This window comes from Notolabrus celidotus, chromosome 1 (genome assembly GCF_009762535.1).
Source record: "Notolabrus celidotus isolate fNotCel1 chromosome 1, fNotCel1.pri, whole genome shotgun sequence".
Classification (NCBI taxonomy): domain Eukaryota; kingdom Metazoa; phylum Chordata; class Actinopteri; order Labriformes; family Labridae; genus Notolabrus; species Notolabrus celidotus.
In genome coordinates this window covers 3851564-3867417 of record NC_048272.1, presented here as the reverse complement: position 1 = coordinate 3867417, position 15854 = coordinate 3851564, and the positions used below count along the sequence as shown (strand labels likewise).

The window sequence follows — 15854 nt, the reverse complement described above, 5'->3', positions numbered from 1 at the left end:
CTTGATCTAATGTAGCATGAAAACAGATGTATGATCTCTGAACTCCTCCATAAACACTGAACCTCATCAGCAAAGCACAGGTATCCAACTTTTGATACAAGGCTACAGTGCCAACTGTTGGTCAAACTGTGTCATAACACTGTGTCAGATATTTGATAAATGGAAAATGTTTCTGCAATGCTACACATTTTAAGTTACAGCATTTAAACATTTTAGGTGAGCTGATTGATAACCATTTTGGCATTTTGTAAATGACATTCAATTTTAGGCTTTTCCCCATTATCATCATCACAGTGTTTTTGTAGTATTACATTCTGAGTTACCTTTTAGAAACACAAGCTGACTTGAATTATTGCTAAAATCTCTCAGCCATCTCTGCATTGATTTCAGATATTTAGTTGTACTGTGTCATATTTTAAACACTGGTTAATAAAAAATAAAAAAACGAACAACACTACATTGGCATTTTTCACTTCTTTTATTTTGATATGTCTGGAATGTCATTTTAATTACAAGTATAAATCCGTGCCATCTTCTGTCACCTGTGACCATTTGATACAAAGCTCAGAACATGTCAAAAATATGTCCACCCATTAAAGGCATCAAACTACACTAAGAACTTCATTTTTTTGCATCGCTGTGTGACAAAAATATGCAAAAAAAAAAAACAATTAAAAACGCACAGCTATGTACTTAAATTCAACAAAAAGCATCAGTGATACAAAATAAAAACAAGAAAGTTCCAAAAATGATGTAAAACATTTATTTCAGTGGGACAGATCAAATCCTCTGATCTGACAGGAATGTAATGAAAACTATAAAGTTGATGAAAAAATGTAGCCGACCAATGATTGTGGATGTTCATGTATGAACGTAAGACCAGCGTTGATGTATAATAATGACCTGAATGTTTAAGACCCGACTACATTTCCACCACACAGCACTACAGTAACAGCACTTCAGTAGCAGTAACCTGGTGTAAATGAAGTCAAACAAAAGACACATCAGTAAATACAAACATGAATATCCCGCCATAAACCCACAAAACAACATGCAACCAAATGCAGCAACTGCACAAGTGCTATCATCTAGTATCACACTTTCTTTAATGCTTTAATATGGTTCCACTTTTTGTTTCAGATCTGCCACGATTGGAGATTAAAACTGATTTTCCTTAAAAAATGTCACATATGTTCCCTAAAATATTTGTTAAAGCTGCAAAAATTCCATCATCTCCAAACAGAGTTCTGCGTGCAAATGTACTACATAATGACCGACAGACTGATTCATTTGCAGACTGAAAATGTTTTACATTCTTAGGTGCTCATGCAAATCAAATGAGGTGATAGGGTCTTACTGTTGCTTCAAGCATTAAAAAGAGGAAATATAACATTATATAAAATAACCATAAAACATTGTGATTAAAATACAAAGTGAGTATAACAGCATTCAGAGACATACAGAGCAACTAATTTCAGCAAGTGTGTCTGTAAATGTGCAAACATACAGTTTTCACTGTGCAGGCAGAGAGGCAGCCTGCAGCAGGTCAGCAGATCAGTCATCACTGCCATGTTTGGTTGTAAAGGGAATGTTGTTTCTAATGTAATCTGACAAATTTATGCCACAATACAAGAGTTTCAAAAAGTGCAAATGCAGCCAATTTAATTTCCCTAAATCAAAATACGAACAGGAAAGGGCCGTATATAAAAGATTAAAAAACACAACTACAGGCAGCAAATAAAAGTCATTTTCCCTTACTAAAAACATTTAAAATATATATTTACCACCTGTCTTTGAAAGCCTGTATCAGAGCTTCATGAGGGGATGTCAAACGCATCTTGAACCCTCTATTCTGGCAGATCAAATATCCTCCAAGCTGTAAGTGTGAGACATTTACACTGCCTCTCTAAAATCCCAACTCTCTGTTGTGTAATTATAAATCAGAACACAGCAACAGTTCAAATTCTTTCTAAGCTCATTTTGTTTTATATACAGGTAAATCTGATTTGTGTCCTGGGACCTGGTAGTGTAAAAAAAACCTTCTTAAAAGGCCCCTAAAGAAGTGAACCATCAAAGAACAAGGAGTCCTTTCTGTGTTTATCCATGAATACGAAAAATAAAAAATTTAAGACGTACATTCAAGACAAATGATTGGCAAGTTATTTAAAGTAGTCTTGAGTTGAATCCCAGTTTAGTAAACCACCTGAATCCTGAGTTCCTTTGTCGTGAATTTAAAACCGAAGCTTCGTATTACAGTGATTGACAACTACATTTGCAACGTACCCTTTTATCCATCATCAATTACGCTGCCCAATATTCTCACCATTAATGATTTAGTCATAAAATGTCAAAAAGTAGTGTCTCAAGTCCAAAACACATTTCTTTGACTTACATATAAAACAAACAAAAGCTAATTTTGGCATTTAGATTTTCAATTGCTCAATGATAAAGCCAAGTTTTTAAAAGTTGTTTATGTTAAGGTATTTCATTTATAGACTTCTCCTTTGAGCTTCAATAACAGCTATGGCCATTGCTTATAGCAAACCATATTTATGTGATGTGTGTTAACTGCAAATGAAAGCGCTTTAAAATATTTCAAAATCATCAATAATCTTTGACCTTTCTCCAAGCAGTACATCAAACAGATTGTTTAAGACACAACACAGAGTTCAGGGTTTTGGGGGTCATTGGGCTGGCAGCTGTTAGTGGTACATCCCTCATTATTTTCTGAATCATAAGGAAGCTCTGAATTGTCACCTGGGAAAATCCTGTCCATCTCCGGAGTCTCAGCAGATGCATCCTCGTAGGCACTTATGCTGTCTGAGTCGTTCCTGTCTGGAGAAGAATCTCGTCCCTCCTCCACGCCGTTTTCGTATGGCCTCCGCAGGACCCCATCCTGTAAGACCAGGTTGCCCAGGGCAAGAGTGGGCACATGGGCCAGGGCCTGATCGGCCATCTTCTTCAGCTTTGTCAGGGTGTTTCCTTCTTCGTCTGCCTCTTTGCTCTTTTCCTTTTCCTCTGATGCTCCGCCTCTGCTTTCCCCGCTGCATGGTTCACACAGCGAGGAGTCTTTTTCTTCTCTGTGAGCAGCTTCAGTCAAGTGCTGGACATCGTTTTCCATTTGGTGTCCCCTTATTGGCTCATCAGCACTTACAAATGTGTTCACTGGAGCAGGTGGATGGTTATTTTTCTCCTGTAAATAAATTTGTAATAGTCAATAAAAAAGTGATGTTCCTTTTCAGATCAAACAGTTGAATTTGAAAATCCTTTGTTTCTGTCAGAGCAACTAAATGCTCAACTATGGAAATGAAGAAGTGCTAAAAACCTTTTAGTGCTGAATATTCAACAAAACTGACTGAATGATATTCAAATTGATATTTGGTTTGAATTCACCTCAAATAAATCACAAGATCATTTCAAGTTCTTAAACAAATTTAAACTTTGGTTTATTCAAGGCTAACAATTTCAGAACCCTTCAGTATTTCAGATGTTCAGGTTTTCCAGTTGCTCTTCAATCTTTGAAATGATTGAATGTAAACTGACCGAACAAGGACAGGATATCTTTGTTGGCCCTGGATGTTCAGCTTTCATCTTTGCTTGTTAAGAACCAGTTTCATTGTAGCATGCTGAACCTTTTTATTGAATGCTAAAATCAGATGAGACCCCCAAAAAGCCCTTCTTGAACTAACCCAGTGACAGTTTTATAGACAACAGGTGATAGATTTATATTAGAGATAGACCGATATGTCTTTTTCAGGGCCGATACCGATACCGATTATTAGAAGTCAAGGAGGCCGATAACAGATATCTGGAGCTGATGTTCATTTGCAGTAAAAGGTGAAATATCGGCGTAAAAATTTTGAATACTACAAACTACAACACTTAACTTTGTTTAAATGCCTTTCAGCATAATGTTTACTAAACAGCTTTTCATATTTGCAACATGTTAAAGGTAGTTTTTTTTATCTTAGACAATAGAAGTCTTTGTTTTAAAATTCTAACAAAAGGTGCAGGGAGCTCCGAGGCTCAGCAGCATGTCTTATAAAGTTAAATGAACACTTAAACAAATAAAAAGCTCTCTAAAGTTTTCTACAGTAAATAAAGTTTTTCAAAATGTCAATATAACTGAATGTTAATAATTCACTTATCTTTGTTTTAAAGGGATATTTCAGCTTTTTTTAGTTGGGTTGTATGAGTTTTAAATCACTATTAATTGTAGGGGCCACAACGGATGCTGCTCTGCTTGTCCCCTATGATGAGAAACTGCAGGGAGAAATTAGCTAAAATAACTCAGTTTTATATTGATCTCTTATCGGCCGTCAGATATTTAAAAAAGGCCGTGCCGATATGCGTCAAAATGCCGAATATCGGCGCCGATAATCGGCCAGGACGATAATCAGTCTATCCCTAATTTATATATATATATATATATGTATATATATATGTATGTAAAGACACAATCACTTCTAATATCTTTAAATATTTTGTGCTTTTGTTTTTGTTAAGATCCCTTTATACATACACTTCAGATGTATAATACAGTTTTATATTTAACATACTGCATTCAAAGCTCTGCATTAATCTTACAGTCCTCTCTGACTCACAACATCTGCAGGGACTCTCTAGATCTGGATTTCCATTTAAGGAAGTGTAAATTAAATGAATGCACTGTACACATTACAGACTACACACAGACATACACACTCAGACGGGACAGAAAGACACACACACATATGTAGATGGATGTAATAAACACATTGATATTTGGTACAGGCTTTACGTTCTTCTTCACGGGGTAACAGACAAAAACTCATGTATAAAAAAGACTTTAAGGAATTTTGTCATCTTGTAATTCTCTGTAGCAGAGCCATGTGCAGCTCTGATTTTTGTAGACTGTTCCACACCTGTAGAGCTCAATGGAGGAGCAGACCTATAACTGACAGTTATCCCTGAGTCAGAGGCAAAACCAACACAACCTGTTAAAAAACATGCGACCAAACCCGCAGCCTGAGTCAGGAGCTTTGAAACACTTACGCAAGTGGAGCGTGTCAACACCTGTAACCTTTCGGCAGAAAATATAACCAACTCAATTTTGATTCTAATGTAACTGTCTTTAAAGGCGTGTTGGAAGTGTCATCCACTTCCTGGTTTGAGAAGTTTTTTGTTCTACTAGCCTACATCACTCTTTGAGGGGAAATGTCCCATTATTACACTACTGTTCTGCGGGTTAACCTGGGGGTTGAATTTTTGACTTAAATAAATCGTTATACATTAATCATACATTAATGTTAAGATTTATAAGTCTTTACTGATACCTTGGACCAGCTCATTTCATTTTAAGGGAACTGTGATTTGTTTATGCTCAAGCAGAACAAGCTTTCACAGAGAACTGATCAGTAGCACACATAGTGGACTTGAATGAAGGACCCCAGTGCATGAGGTACTTCCAGATCCCGTCCTATACTGACTTATTAGCACGTGTCAGCTGAGAAAGGTTGAGGCTAGCTGAACTAAACATGCACCATCCTCCTTTTTCACATTCCTCATAATGTGTTATGTAACAGGTTCAATAAGACTGTACCTCGTTATACATTCAAAAAACCCTGTGCCTCTCTGCTGTTATGTAATGTTCTCTCTCTGAATGCCACTTTACCTCTTTTAATCTCTCCACCTCCTGCATAAGAGAGGACACCATGCTCTCCAGTTTCCTCTTGGCCTCCCGCTCTAACACTAACTCCTAATGCAGAGAGAAAGATGGCAAAATGGAAGGATTAGGGTGTTATTTCATGATTACAAGACACTAAGGATGAAGACTAAAGAGGTCAGTATGTGGCTCATATGTTGTTTCAGTTTAGGTGGGCTTGGTCGTACCGTGTTAGTCTGTCCAGCTTCCCTCTGTGTCTCGGCTAGAAGCTCCTCCACACCCTCCAGCGTGTCCTGCAGGACGTCCACCTGGAACAACAGAGTCTCTCGCTCAACCTCCAGCCCACGCAGCTCTTGCACCACCTCATCATAGCTGGCCTGCAGCTCCAGCTAAAACACAGGCACAGTTTGAAATCAGCGTGGGCAACTTCAGAGGTATACCAACACATGCCAGTCAGTGGGTGGGGAGGTGTTTAGCTCTCAGAGGCATCAGTGGGAGGCCTCCTTTGGAAGCATGACAATCCCTCATAATGCACAGAGATCTGTACCACTGCAGTCACCCATTCTAACAGAGCTGTGTGCACGATAAAAATAGCAATATTTGTCAGAGCAGGAGGACGTGCTCACCATTTCTGGGAGGCCCATGAAGAGGTCCGGATCGGTCTGTTGAAAAGGAAAGAAGACAAACAAATAAAAAACTACAGTATGAACAACTACCACAACACAGGTCTGCAAATTATTGTTTTAAAAAATACTATTAAGGTTATTCAAAAATTAAATCACAGTAACTTTCATGAAACATGAAACATGATCTTCCAAATGCTGTGTTGGAAGATAGTGAAAACTGATCCTAAGAGACATGAAAGGTTAATCTATATTAAGATGTATAATTGTCACAATGTGATAAAATACAAAACTAAATACACATTTTTTATTTTTTGCTTATGTAAATAAGTGACATCATATGTCCTGAAAATTAAGACGTATTGTATTTTGGTCATTGTTTTCTCTTAAAGAGATACTCCCTTTCTTTTAACTTTCACAATATCACAACTGAAAATCTTTTTATTATTCATTAATCTATTATTTTCTTACATTATTACAGTTCCTCTACTTGTTGAGTCTGTATCCTTGCTGTGTAAGCAAAAAGTTTGAAGATCTGATCAAAAGATGTCATATTATGTCCTTATGTAGCTTTTAGTCATTTTTAATCATATGGTGCTATTTGTACTTTTCTTTTCTTCTCTCTTTTTGTTTGTTTGTTTGTTTGTGTTTTGGTTTCTCCTCTACCTTCTTACTTTGATTTTATGTTACTCTATTTTATCTTTGTTTAATCATGATCTTTTTAGGGAGCCTTTTTAACATCTGGCAAGGGACTACGGATGTAAACTAGCCTTTTGGCTAACTCTGGCATATTTACAGAAGTGTTAATTAATATGCACGGTCCTTTAAAATAATAAATTAAATAAATAAATAAGAGCATTGACATTTCACCTGGTCCACCTTTGGTTTCTTGTTTCACCTTAAAGCAAATCATCTTCCTGCGTCACAGAATCTGACAAGTCACAGACTTTGGTACATCACGATCAGGATACAGGAGAGCAAGACTGAACAGACTGGTGAAGGCCAGCTCAGTCCTGGACCCTGTTGAGGTGGTGGCTGGTAGGAGGATTATGGCCAATCTGTCGTCTTTGGTGAACATTTCTTTTTTTTAGATTTATATTCTGATAGATTAGATATATATTGACATAGAGTGGTCTAGACCTCCTATGTTTGTAAAAGCGTCTTGAGATAACGTTTGTTGTGATTTGGCGCTATACAAATAAAGATTGATTGATTGATTGATTGATCACAGCTATCAGAACAGCTTAGGTAAATACTGTGTGATGGAAACAGAGACACCATGTCTGACAGAAGCTCTCAAAATGCAGAAATGATTAAGATCTAAAAGTTAAGATTTAAAAAAACAGTGGATGACGGGTAGATAGAAACTCAGCCCAACTTAAACAAACTATACTGCATGGTCTAAAGTGCATGGTGCGAGTGCATTCAGGGTGTGTCCAAACCCTCTATTGCAAATGACACAGCACATTATGTGAGTGCAAAGTGGGGTGCAAGCTGGAAGGCGTTTGTATAAATCTTCTTTGTAATAACAGGTTTGCTTTGGGAATAACAAGGATTAGAGCAATGGACCTGTACCTGGAACATTGCTTTGGAAGATTCAAGTCTTCTTTTAAATAGAGCAGACTTACGCTTGTTTAACCTCACTCCTCCTTCTCTGCCCATGTTCATGTGAGTCACATGTCTTTAAACTTTTTAAACTGTAATGAAAACAAGAGGGAAGTTATTGTGTTTGAATCAAGTGCTGCATGTAAGACCCTAATATTGGACCTGGGCTCATTTTAAATGAGATAAACAGATATATTCCATCGTCTGATTTTGTTTTTATCATTTGAGGCTTTTATCTAAGATTAAATCAGTTTTATCTTTTAATGATTTTGAGCGTTATACATGCTTTTATTTCAACTCGACTAGACTACTGCAATGCACTTTATGTAGGCGTTAACCAGGCCTCCCTGTCACGCCTACAGCTAGTTCAGAATGCTGCCGCTCTGCTTTTAACAGGCACCCGTGAGCGAGGGCACATAACCCCCATCCTCGCCTCCCTCCACTGGCTCCCTGTTCATTTCAGGATTTAAGATTTTATTGTTTGTTTTTAAATCTTTAAATGGAATCGCTCCACAGTACATCACCGACCTCCTACAAAGCTACACTCCTGCCAGGTCTTTAAGGGTCTACAGGACAGCAGCTTCTTGTGGTCCCTAAGACCAGGCTGAAAACCAGGGGGGTCGTGCCTTCTCAGCAGTGGCCCCCAAACTGTGGAACGAGCTGTCCTCCTATGTTAGATTGTCCACAACATTACCCACTTTTAAAGTCACGCCTTAAAACATATTTTTACTCCTTGGCTTTTAACCCAGTTTGAGAGTTGTGTGGTCTCTTTCTCTGTCTGTTCTTTTATTTGATTTTTATTTGCTCTTACAGTGTTTTTATTCTATCTATTATTATTTTTTTAAGTGTTTTATTTGGTTTATCATGATTCTTTTACTTTATTTTATTTTCTGACACCGTTTTATGTTCTGTGTGTTTTAACTGATTTTACCTCACTGTGCAGCAATTTGCTAAACTTGATTGCTTTTTTAAATGTGCTATATAAATAAAGTGGATTTGATTGGATATAGACCCCTGTATGAAATTGTAGAAAGTAGACTGCATCTTTTCATATACCTATTTTTACATATGAATTGTAGCTCGGCTACTTTACTAAATTTGTATCTGACACTAGGCAGCCAGCATTAATACTTGTGGGCAGCACATCTATAGACACTAGTAGTTAAGAGTAAAGACTTTAATATAACTAACTCTATTACTTTTTCTTTTCAATTTACAATCATAATAATAATACTTTATTTATATAGCACTTGTCCATACAGGTAACACAGTGCTTCACAGTGGGCAATAAAAACAAGAAGAAGTGCAAAGCAAACTGAAGCGATTAAAAAATATAATGAAATAAAAACTAAAAAGCCTAGAAACGTATAAAACAGACCCATAAAATCAGAGCTACAATTAAATAAAATCACACAATAAAAGCTTTCCTGTAAAAATGTGTCTTGAGTAATAACATAAAGCAAGGGACTGGTTCTGCAAGTCTAATCCCCTCTGGCAGGCTGTTCCAGAGAGTCTGGAGCCCTGACTGATAAAGACCTGTCCCCTTTGGTTTTCAGTCAGGTCCTTAGAACACCTAACAGAGTACTGCCAGAGGATCTCAGACTGCGTCCAGGTTTGTAGGGGGATAAAAGCTCAGAGATATATAGGAGGGGCAAGTCCATGTTGTGCTTTAAAAGTCAGTAAAATAATCTTAAAATCAATCCTAAAATCAGCAGGCAGCCAGTGTAGATTGAGCTAAAATGGGGGCACATTTTTTAGTTCCTGTTAAAAGACGAGCGGCTGCATTTTGCACTAATTGGAGACGGTGGATTGATTTCTGACTAAGACATGAGTACAAGGAATTACAATAATTAAGACGGGAGGATATAAAAGCATGAATGAGTTTCTGTAGATCTTTAGCAGACATAAATTGAGACGTGAACAAATACAACTATATTGTTACAATAAACAAAAAAAACACAGGCCTGTGAAACAGCCAGCAATCGTATCTTCCTGCTCACAATACTTCATATCACAATATGCTGAATTGTAACACCAGTGTTGTTATAACTGTTGTATTGCCACAGTCATGCTGAAAGAATATTACAGTTACTGATGCAACAGATTGTGAGCAACATTTCAGGCTGAGTTGAGGCTGCTAGCTATTTTGATCCACTGGTTACCAACTGTGAGGCTCATCCAAAGGGCCCCAGAGGAAATCAGAGGAGCCCTTTAGTGAATTATCAGGCAGTGTTGTTCTGCTGTAAAATTGTGTATGCATTTCCAATCTTTGATGTTCCTGTGAAACAAAATATCATATTGTTCATATAAAAAACACGTGATATTCAACCATTCTGCATTGGAGCTGCTGACAACTTATAGGCATGTAAAGCACACCAGAATCAGACACAGTTTTAACTGAGATGTCAAATTGGGAATCGAGGTGTAACAGCTTATTAAAAATCATGTTTCTTTATGTGAAAATCTTCATCTGACCATCGCTGTCAGCTGAATAGAGCCAGTGAAATTATTCATTTGACAATGAAATGTCAGAGGCATGAATCCTGGAGATATCCACGATGATTGACATGTTTTACTGGCCTGAGATGATTCTAATGTTCAGGTGCAATGATATCTCTGTTTTGCTCGCAAGAAAACACACCAGACTGCACCGGTGAACATCCAGGGATTGGACATCGAGAGGGTGGAGACCTACAAATACCTGGGTGTTCACCTCAACAATAAACTGGACTGGTCACACAACACCAAGGAAAAGACTTAACAGACTGGTCAGGAGGGCCAGTTCTGTCCTGGGCTGTCCTCTGGACTCCATAGAGGAGGTGGGTGAGAGGATGTTAGCCAAGCTGACATCCATCTTGGACAATCCCTCTCAAACCCCTGCATGAGACTGTGGGGTCCCTGAGCAGCTCCTTCAGCAGCAGACTGAGACTCCCACCCTGCAGGACGGAGCGCTAACGCAGGTCCTTCATCCCATCTACAATCAGACTGTTTAACACCAGCACTGCTGTGTCCCGTTAATCAGCTGTTCTCATCTTTCATTCCACTAAATGGAAGTTACTGTGTGACTTGGCACAATCACAAATAACAATTGAATCTGAATCGCACTGTTCTTCATACTGTGTATGTTTGTTTTGAAATAACCTGGTGCATTTTTTATTGTGATATAACTTACCTTATCTATTTATCAGATAGAAGTGTACATAGTGTGTATACATCTGTGATAGTTGCCATATTTTATTTTATTCTATTTTATTCTATTCTATTTTATTTTATTATATTCTATTTTATTTTATTCTATTCTATTTTATTTTATTTCATTTTAGTTTATTCTATTTTATTTGTTTCTATTCTATTTTATTTTATTCTATTTTATTTTATTTCATTTTACTTTATTCTATTTTATTTTATTATATTATATTTTATTATATTTTATTTTATTATATTATATTTTATTTCATTTTACTTTATTATATTTTATTTGATTCTATTCTAATTTATTTTATTCTATTTTATTCAATTTTATTTTATTTCATTTTACTTTATTATATTATATTTTATTATATCATATTTTATTTTATTTCATTTTACTTTGTTTCATTTTACTTTATTCTATTTTATTTTATTCTATTTCTTTTTTTCTATTCTATGTTATTCTATTCTATTTTACCTTTGTCATTCCTATTATTATTATTATTATTATTATTATTATTATTATTATATTTTTAAACTATGTTAGTACATTGTTGTTTTCCCCTGTCCCGTGATGTAAGCTTCTGTAAGAAAAGAATTTCCCTCAATGAGGAACAAATAAAGTATATCTCTTATCATGATAAGTTGTGTGTCTCTCCTACCTGACTGTCAGTCCTCCTCTTCAAGGTTCCAGCTCGGCTGTCGCTTCGTGCCAGGCGCCTGGACGAGCTCTCGGACTGATTCAGGAGACAAAAAACAAACACTTCAAATAGAGTCTGAAATTATTCACAAGCAAAAACCACAGGAAAGCTAACACGCTAATGGGGAAGTGAACTAAAGCTACTGACGGCCTGATAAAAACGAGTCTTAAAATTCACATAAGCCACCCCGCAGTGTTAACTAATCGACCTGACTTCAGGCTCACAGCATTTATTAACGTTAATGATTTAGTTATCAGCTGCTGAGAGTTTCCACAGAAAAACGTGCTGTTAGCTTGAGCTGTAAACAAAAACAAACGACGACGTGATTTCTGCGCCCACCTCTTTTATGAAGCTGCGGAGAGACTCGTCCTCGCTTATTCCCCGAGACAGCGTCCGTTTCTTTGGCGAACCATCCAGAGTGACTGAATGCATTTTTTTATTTGAAGTGTTTTTATTTTAGGCTTCCGTTTATGTAAGTGCCACCTCCGAGCTCTCTGCTGAGGTGCTGTTTGGGTGTTAGTTTCCTACGCAGCAATACCAATGAGCGAACTGCCGACGCCCAGGCAGGCCGTGATCTACGGAAAGCCACGAGGGCAAAACTGCCTTTAAAAACCGCCCTCGCTCCGCCTCCGCTTACACAGAGGTCAAAGATCAGCCACGGGGGAGGCGAGCAGGAGGCGAGTCACTCACATAGGCAGTGGTGGACAGTGACTGAGTACATTTACTTGAGTACTGTACTCAAAGGCACTATGAGGAGTTTTTAACTGGCTGAGAAACAGACTGAAACTGGTACTGATGCCTCTTTATGACCCTCAAAAGCAAACAAGACTATCCACAACAACGCTGATACCTTCTCTGTTGTCATTTTAAGGCCTGAAGCTGCTCTGAGGGGGTAGGTATTAGAACCATAGACTGTATAAAATATGGACATAGTATCCGTGACGTCACCCATCTGTTCCTGAGAGCTGTTTTGAAGCAAATCGATGGCAGCAGCCATATTGGAAATGCGGAACTCAACCAGGCAGAGTGTGACCAAGCGGCAACCTCCGGTCTAAAAATACTAGTCCAATGCGGAAGTGTTAAAAACTGCAGTTCATCGAGGATCCGCTTGAGGCTGGCTCAGGAAGTACCAGAAGTCACATACACATGAATGGGAAAAAGACGACCTTTACAGCAGAAATAAACATGTTTACAGCCTGGTACAAAAGACGAGTGTAGTCTGGATAGCTCATTTCTCAATGTGCTCTCACTGTGAGGGGGGTGAGTTTTTTTCTAACGCTGCAATTTCGAAGATATATAGATTACTAGTCTTCCAATGAGAGGCAGAGCTGCCTGTGGGAACACTGCAGCTGTTGGCTAGGAGGCTCAAAGCCCGCCTCTTTACGTCACACTGGCTCGACAGAAGCAATATGGCTGCCGCTGACGATTGGCTTCAAAACAGCGCTTCAGAAACAGATGGGTGACGTCACGGATACTACGTCCATATTTCATACAGTCTATGAGTGTGACGTAGTTTGAGCCTCCTAGCCAACAGCTATGTGTTCCCGACCGGGAGTCACGTCAGTCATGTCCTTATTTGGGCAAAACTCGTAATCTTAATATCTTCTGAACCGCCACGTTCGAAAAAAATTCACCCCCTATACAGTGTGTGCCGATCATAGACTGTAAAAAATATGGACGTAGTATCCGTGACGTCACCCATCTGTTCCTGAGAGCTGTTTTGAAGCAAATCGACGGCGGCAGCCATATTGGTAATGCGGAACTCAACTAGGCAGAGTGTGACGTAGTGTGAGTCTCTTAGCCAATGGCTGTGTGTTCCCAACCGGGAGTCACGTCAGTCATGTCCTTATTTGGGCAAAACTCATAATCTTAATATCTTCTTAACCGTCACGTTAGAAAAAAATTCACCCCCCGTACAGTGTATGCCATTAGAGAGATTAGCTTTGTAGGGCCAAGCCGTTTTTTGAACCAGGCTGTAAACATGTTTATTAATGCTGCAAAGATCGTCTTTTTCCCATTCATATCTATGTGGTTTCCGGTGTTTCTGCAGCCAGCCTCTAGCGGATTTTCGATGTATTGCAGTTTATATCACTTCCGCATTGGCTTCATCGTTTGAGACCGGAGTTTGCCGCTTGGTGCCGATAGAGAGATTAGCTTCGTAGGGCCAAGCCCTTTTTTGAACCAGGCTGTAAACATGTTTATTAATGCTGCAAAGATCGTCTTTTTCCCATTCATGTCTATGTGGTTTCCAGTGTTTCTGCAGCCAGCCTCAAGTGGATTTTCGATGTATTGCAGTTTATAACACTTCCGCATGGGCTTCATCGTTTGAGACGGGAGGTTGCCGCTTGTTTTGAAGCCAATCGGCGGTGGCGGCCATATTGTTTCTGTCGAGCCAGTGTGACATAAAGGGGCGGGCTTTGAGCCTCCTAGCCAACAGCTACAGTGTTCCTGCAGGCAGCTGTGCCTCTCATTGGAAGACTAGTAATCTATATATCTTCGAATTTGCCGCGTTAGAAAAAAATTCACCCCCCTCACAGTGAGAGGACATCGAGAAATTAGCTATTCAGACTACACCCGTCTTTTGTACCAGGCTGTAAACATGTTTATTTCTGCTGTAAAGATCGTCTTTTTCCCATTCATGTGTATGTGACTTCCTGTACTTCCTGAGCCAGCCTCAAGCGGATCCTCGATGAACTGCAGCTTTTAACACTTCCGCATTGACTCATATTTTTAGACCGGAGGGTGCCTCTTGATTAGAACAGATGATTGACATCTCGCTTTAGAGACACCCTTTTTTGGCTGTTTTCATTGCAAATAATCACATAGTGTGATGAATGTAAATGTGAAAAGACAACAGGACGAGGTTATTGTCCAAGGGCACTTATTTTGCATGTACTGGACAAGAGATAAGAGGTGTCACTTTGTCCACAAGGGGGCGCCAGAATCAATACAAACTAAAAGTTCCTAACAGCAGCTTTAAGTACATTTTTTGAGTATCTGTTGTAACTCCCTCCAGCATGGCCGTGGGAAGAAGGGGTGCTGAGGGTGCTGCAGCACCCACTGTTGGAAAAGGCATCACACATTTTTTTTCTGGATGCATAAATAAGAATCAGAATCAGAATCAGAATCAGCTTTATTGGCCAGGTATGCTTGAACACACAAGGAATTTGACTTAGGTAAACTGTGCTCTCTTTGTACAAGGCATAAGAATAAGGCATACAAATAAAAATAAAATAAAAATAATAACAATAACATCAGCTATAAATACAAAAGCAACAAACAAAACAACAAATAGGCATGACTAATATGTACAGGCTAAAATAATATGATAAAGTGCAGTGGTGAGTAGCAGAGGTAGTTTTTACATTAAAAAAATAGTAGTTGAATAATACAAAAATAGAAATATGGAATTCTGCTTGGAGAATTGTTGCATTGTATATTTACAGAGAGTATTGATCCAACAGGTATGACACTGTTATGGTTTAGTGTTCATCAGAGTGACAGCCTGGGGGAAGAAACTGTTCTTATGGCGGGTTGTTTTGGCGCACAGTGATCTGTAGCGCCTGCCGGAGGGGAGGAGTTTGAAGAATTTGTGTCCAGGGTGTGAGGGGTCAGTGGTGATGCTACCTGCCCGTTTCCTGGCCCGGGACCGGTACAAGTCCTGGATGGGGGGCAGGTCGACACCGATGATTTTTTCTGCAGTCCTTATAGTCCATTGCAGTCTGTGTTGGTCTAGTTTGGTTGCAGATCCAAACCAGACAGTGATGGAGGACATTAAGTTGAAACAAATACATTAATTAACACAATAAATCTGTTTTTTTCCATTGTATTATTTTCTGAAAATGTAATGCCTGAGGAAGATCTGAGAAATAATTATAGCAATTTTAAATAATTATTCATTTTAAAATTACCCGATGCCTGGGCCCTGTGTGTGTGTGTGTGCCTACTTAGAAACTAAACGTATTTGGATAAGTCTGAAGCCATGGTGCTCAGTCGGAAAAGGGTGGCTTGCCCTCTCCGGGTCGGGGGGGAGTCTTTGCCCCAGGCGGAGGAGTTCAAGTATCTCGGGGTCTTGTTCACGAGTGAGGGGAA

The 15854-nt window shown here is 38.7% G+C and overlaps 1 protein-coding gene across 1 annotated transcript; it reads right to left on the bottom strand.

Moving 5' to 3' along the window:
* Window positions 1–459: 459 nt before the first annotated feature.
* si:ch1073-456m8.1 (leucine-rich repeat flightless-interacting protein 1) lies at window positions 460–12337 on the bottom strand. Its single transcript, XM_034687436.1, has 6 exons — window positions 12102–12337; window positions 11724–11798; window positions 6271–6306; window positions 5872–6033; window positions 5654–5737; window positions 460–3193 (listed from the first exon to the last, which is right to left on the bottom strand). The coding sequence occupies exons 1-6, from the start codon at window positions 12192–12194 to the stop codon at window positions 2651–2653; spliced, it is 993 nt and encodes a 330-aa protein (XP_034543327.1). The 5' UTR covers window positions 12195–12337; the 3' UTR covers window positions 460–2650.
* Window positions 12338–15854: the final 3517 nt, after the last annotated feature.

Coding starts and splice junctions, on each gene's coding strand:
- si:ch1073-456m8.1 (XM_034687436.1), bottom strand. CDS start 12,194: ATGCATTCAGTCACTCTGGATGGTTCGCCAAAGAAACGGACGCTGTCT. Junction 6,307..11,723: donor AGAGGAGGACTGACAGTCAG/GTAGGAGAGACA, acceptor CCTTTTCAACAG/ACCGATCCGGACCTCTTCAT. Junction 3,194..5,653: donor AGGTGGAGAGATTAAAAGAG/GTAAAGTGGCAT, acceptor ATTTATTTACAG/GAGAAAAATAACCATCCACC.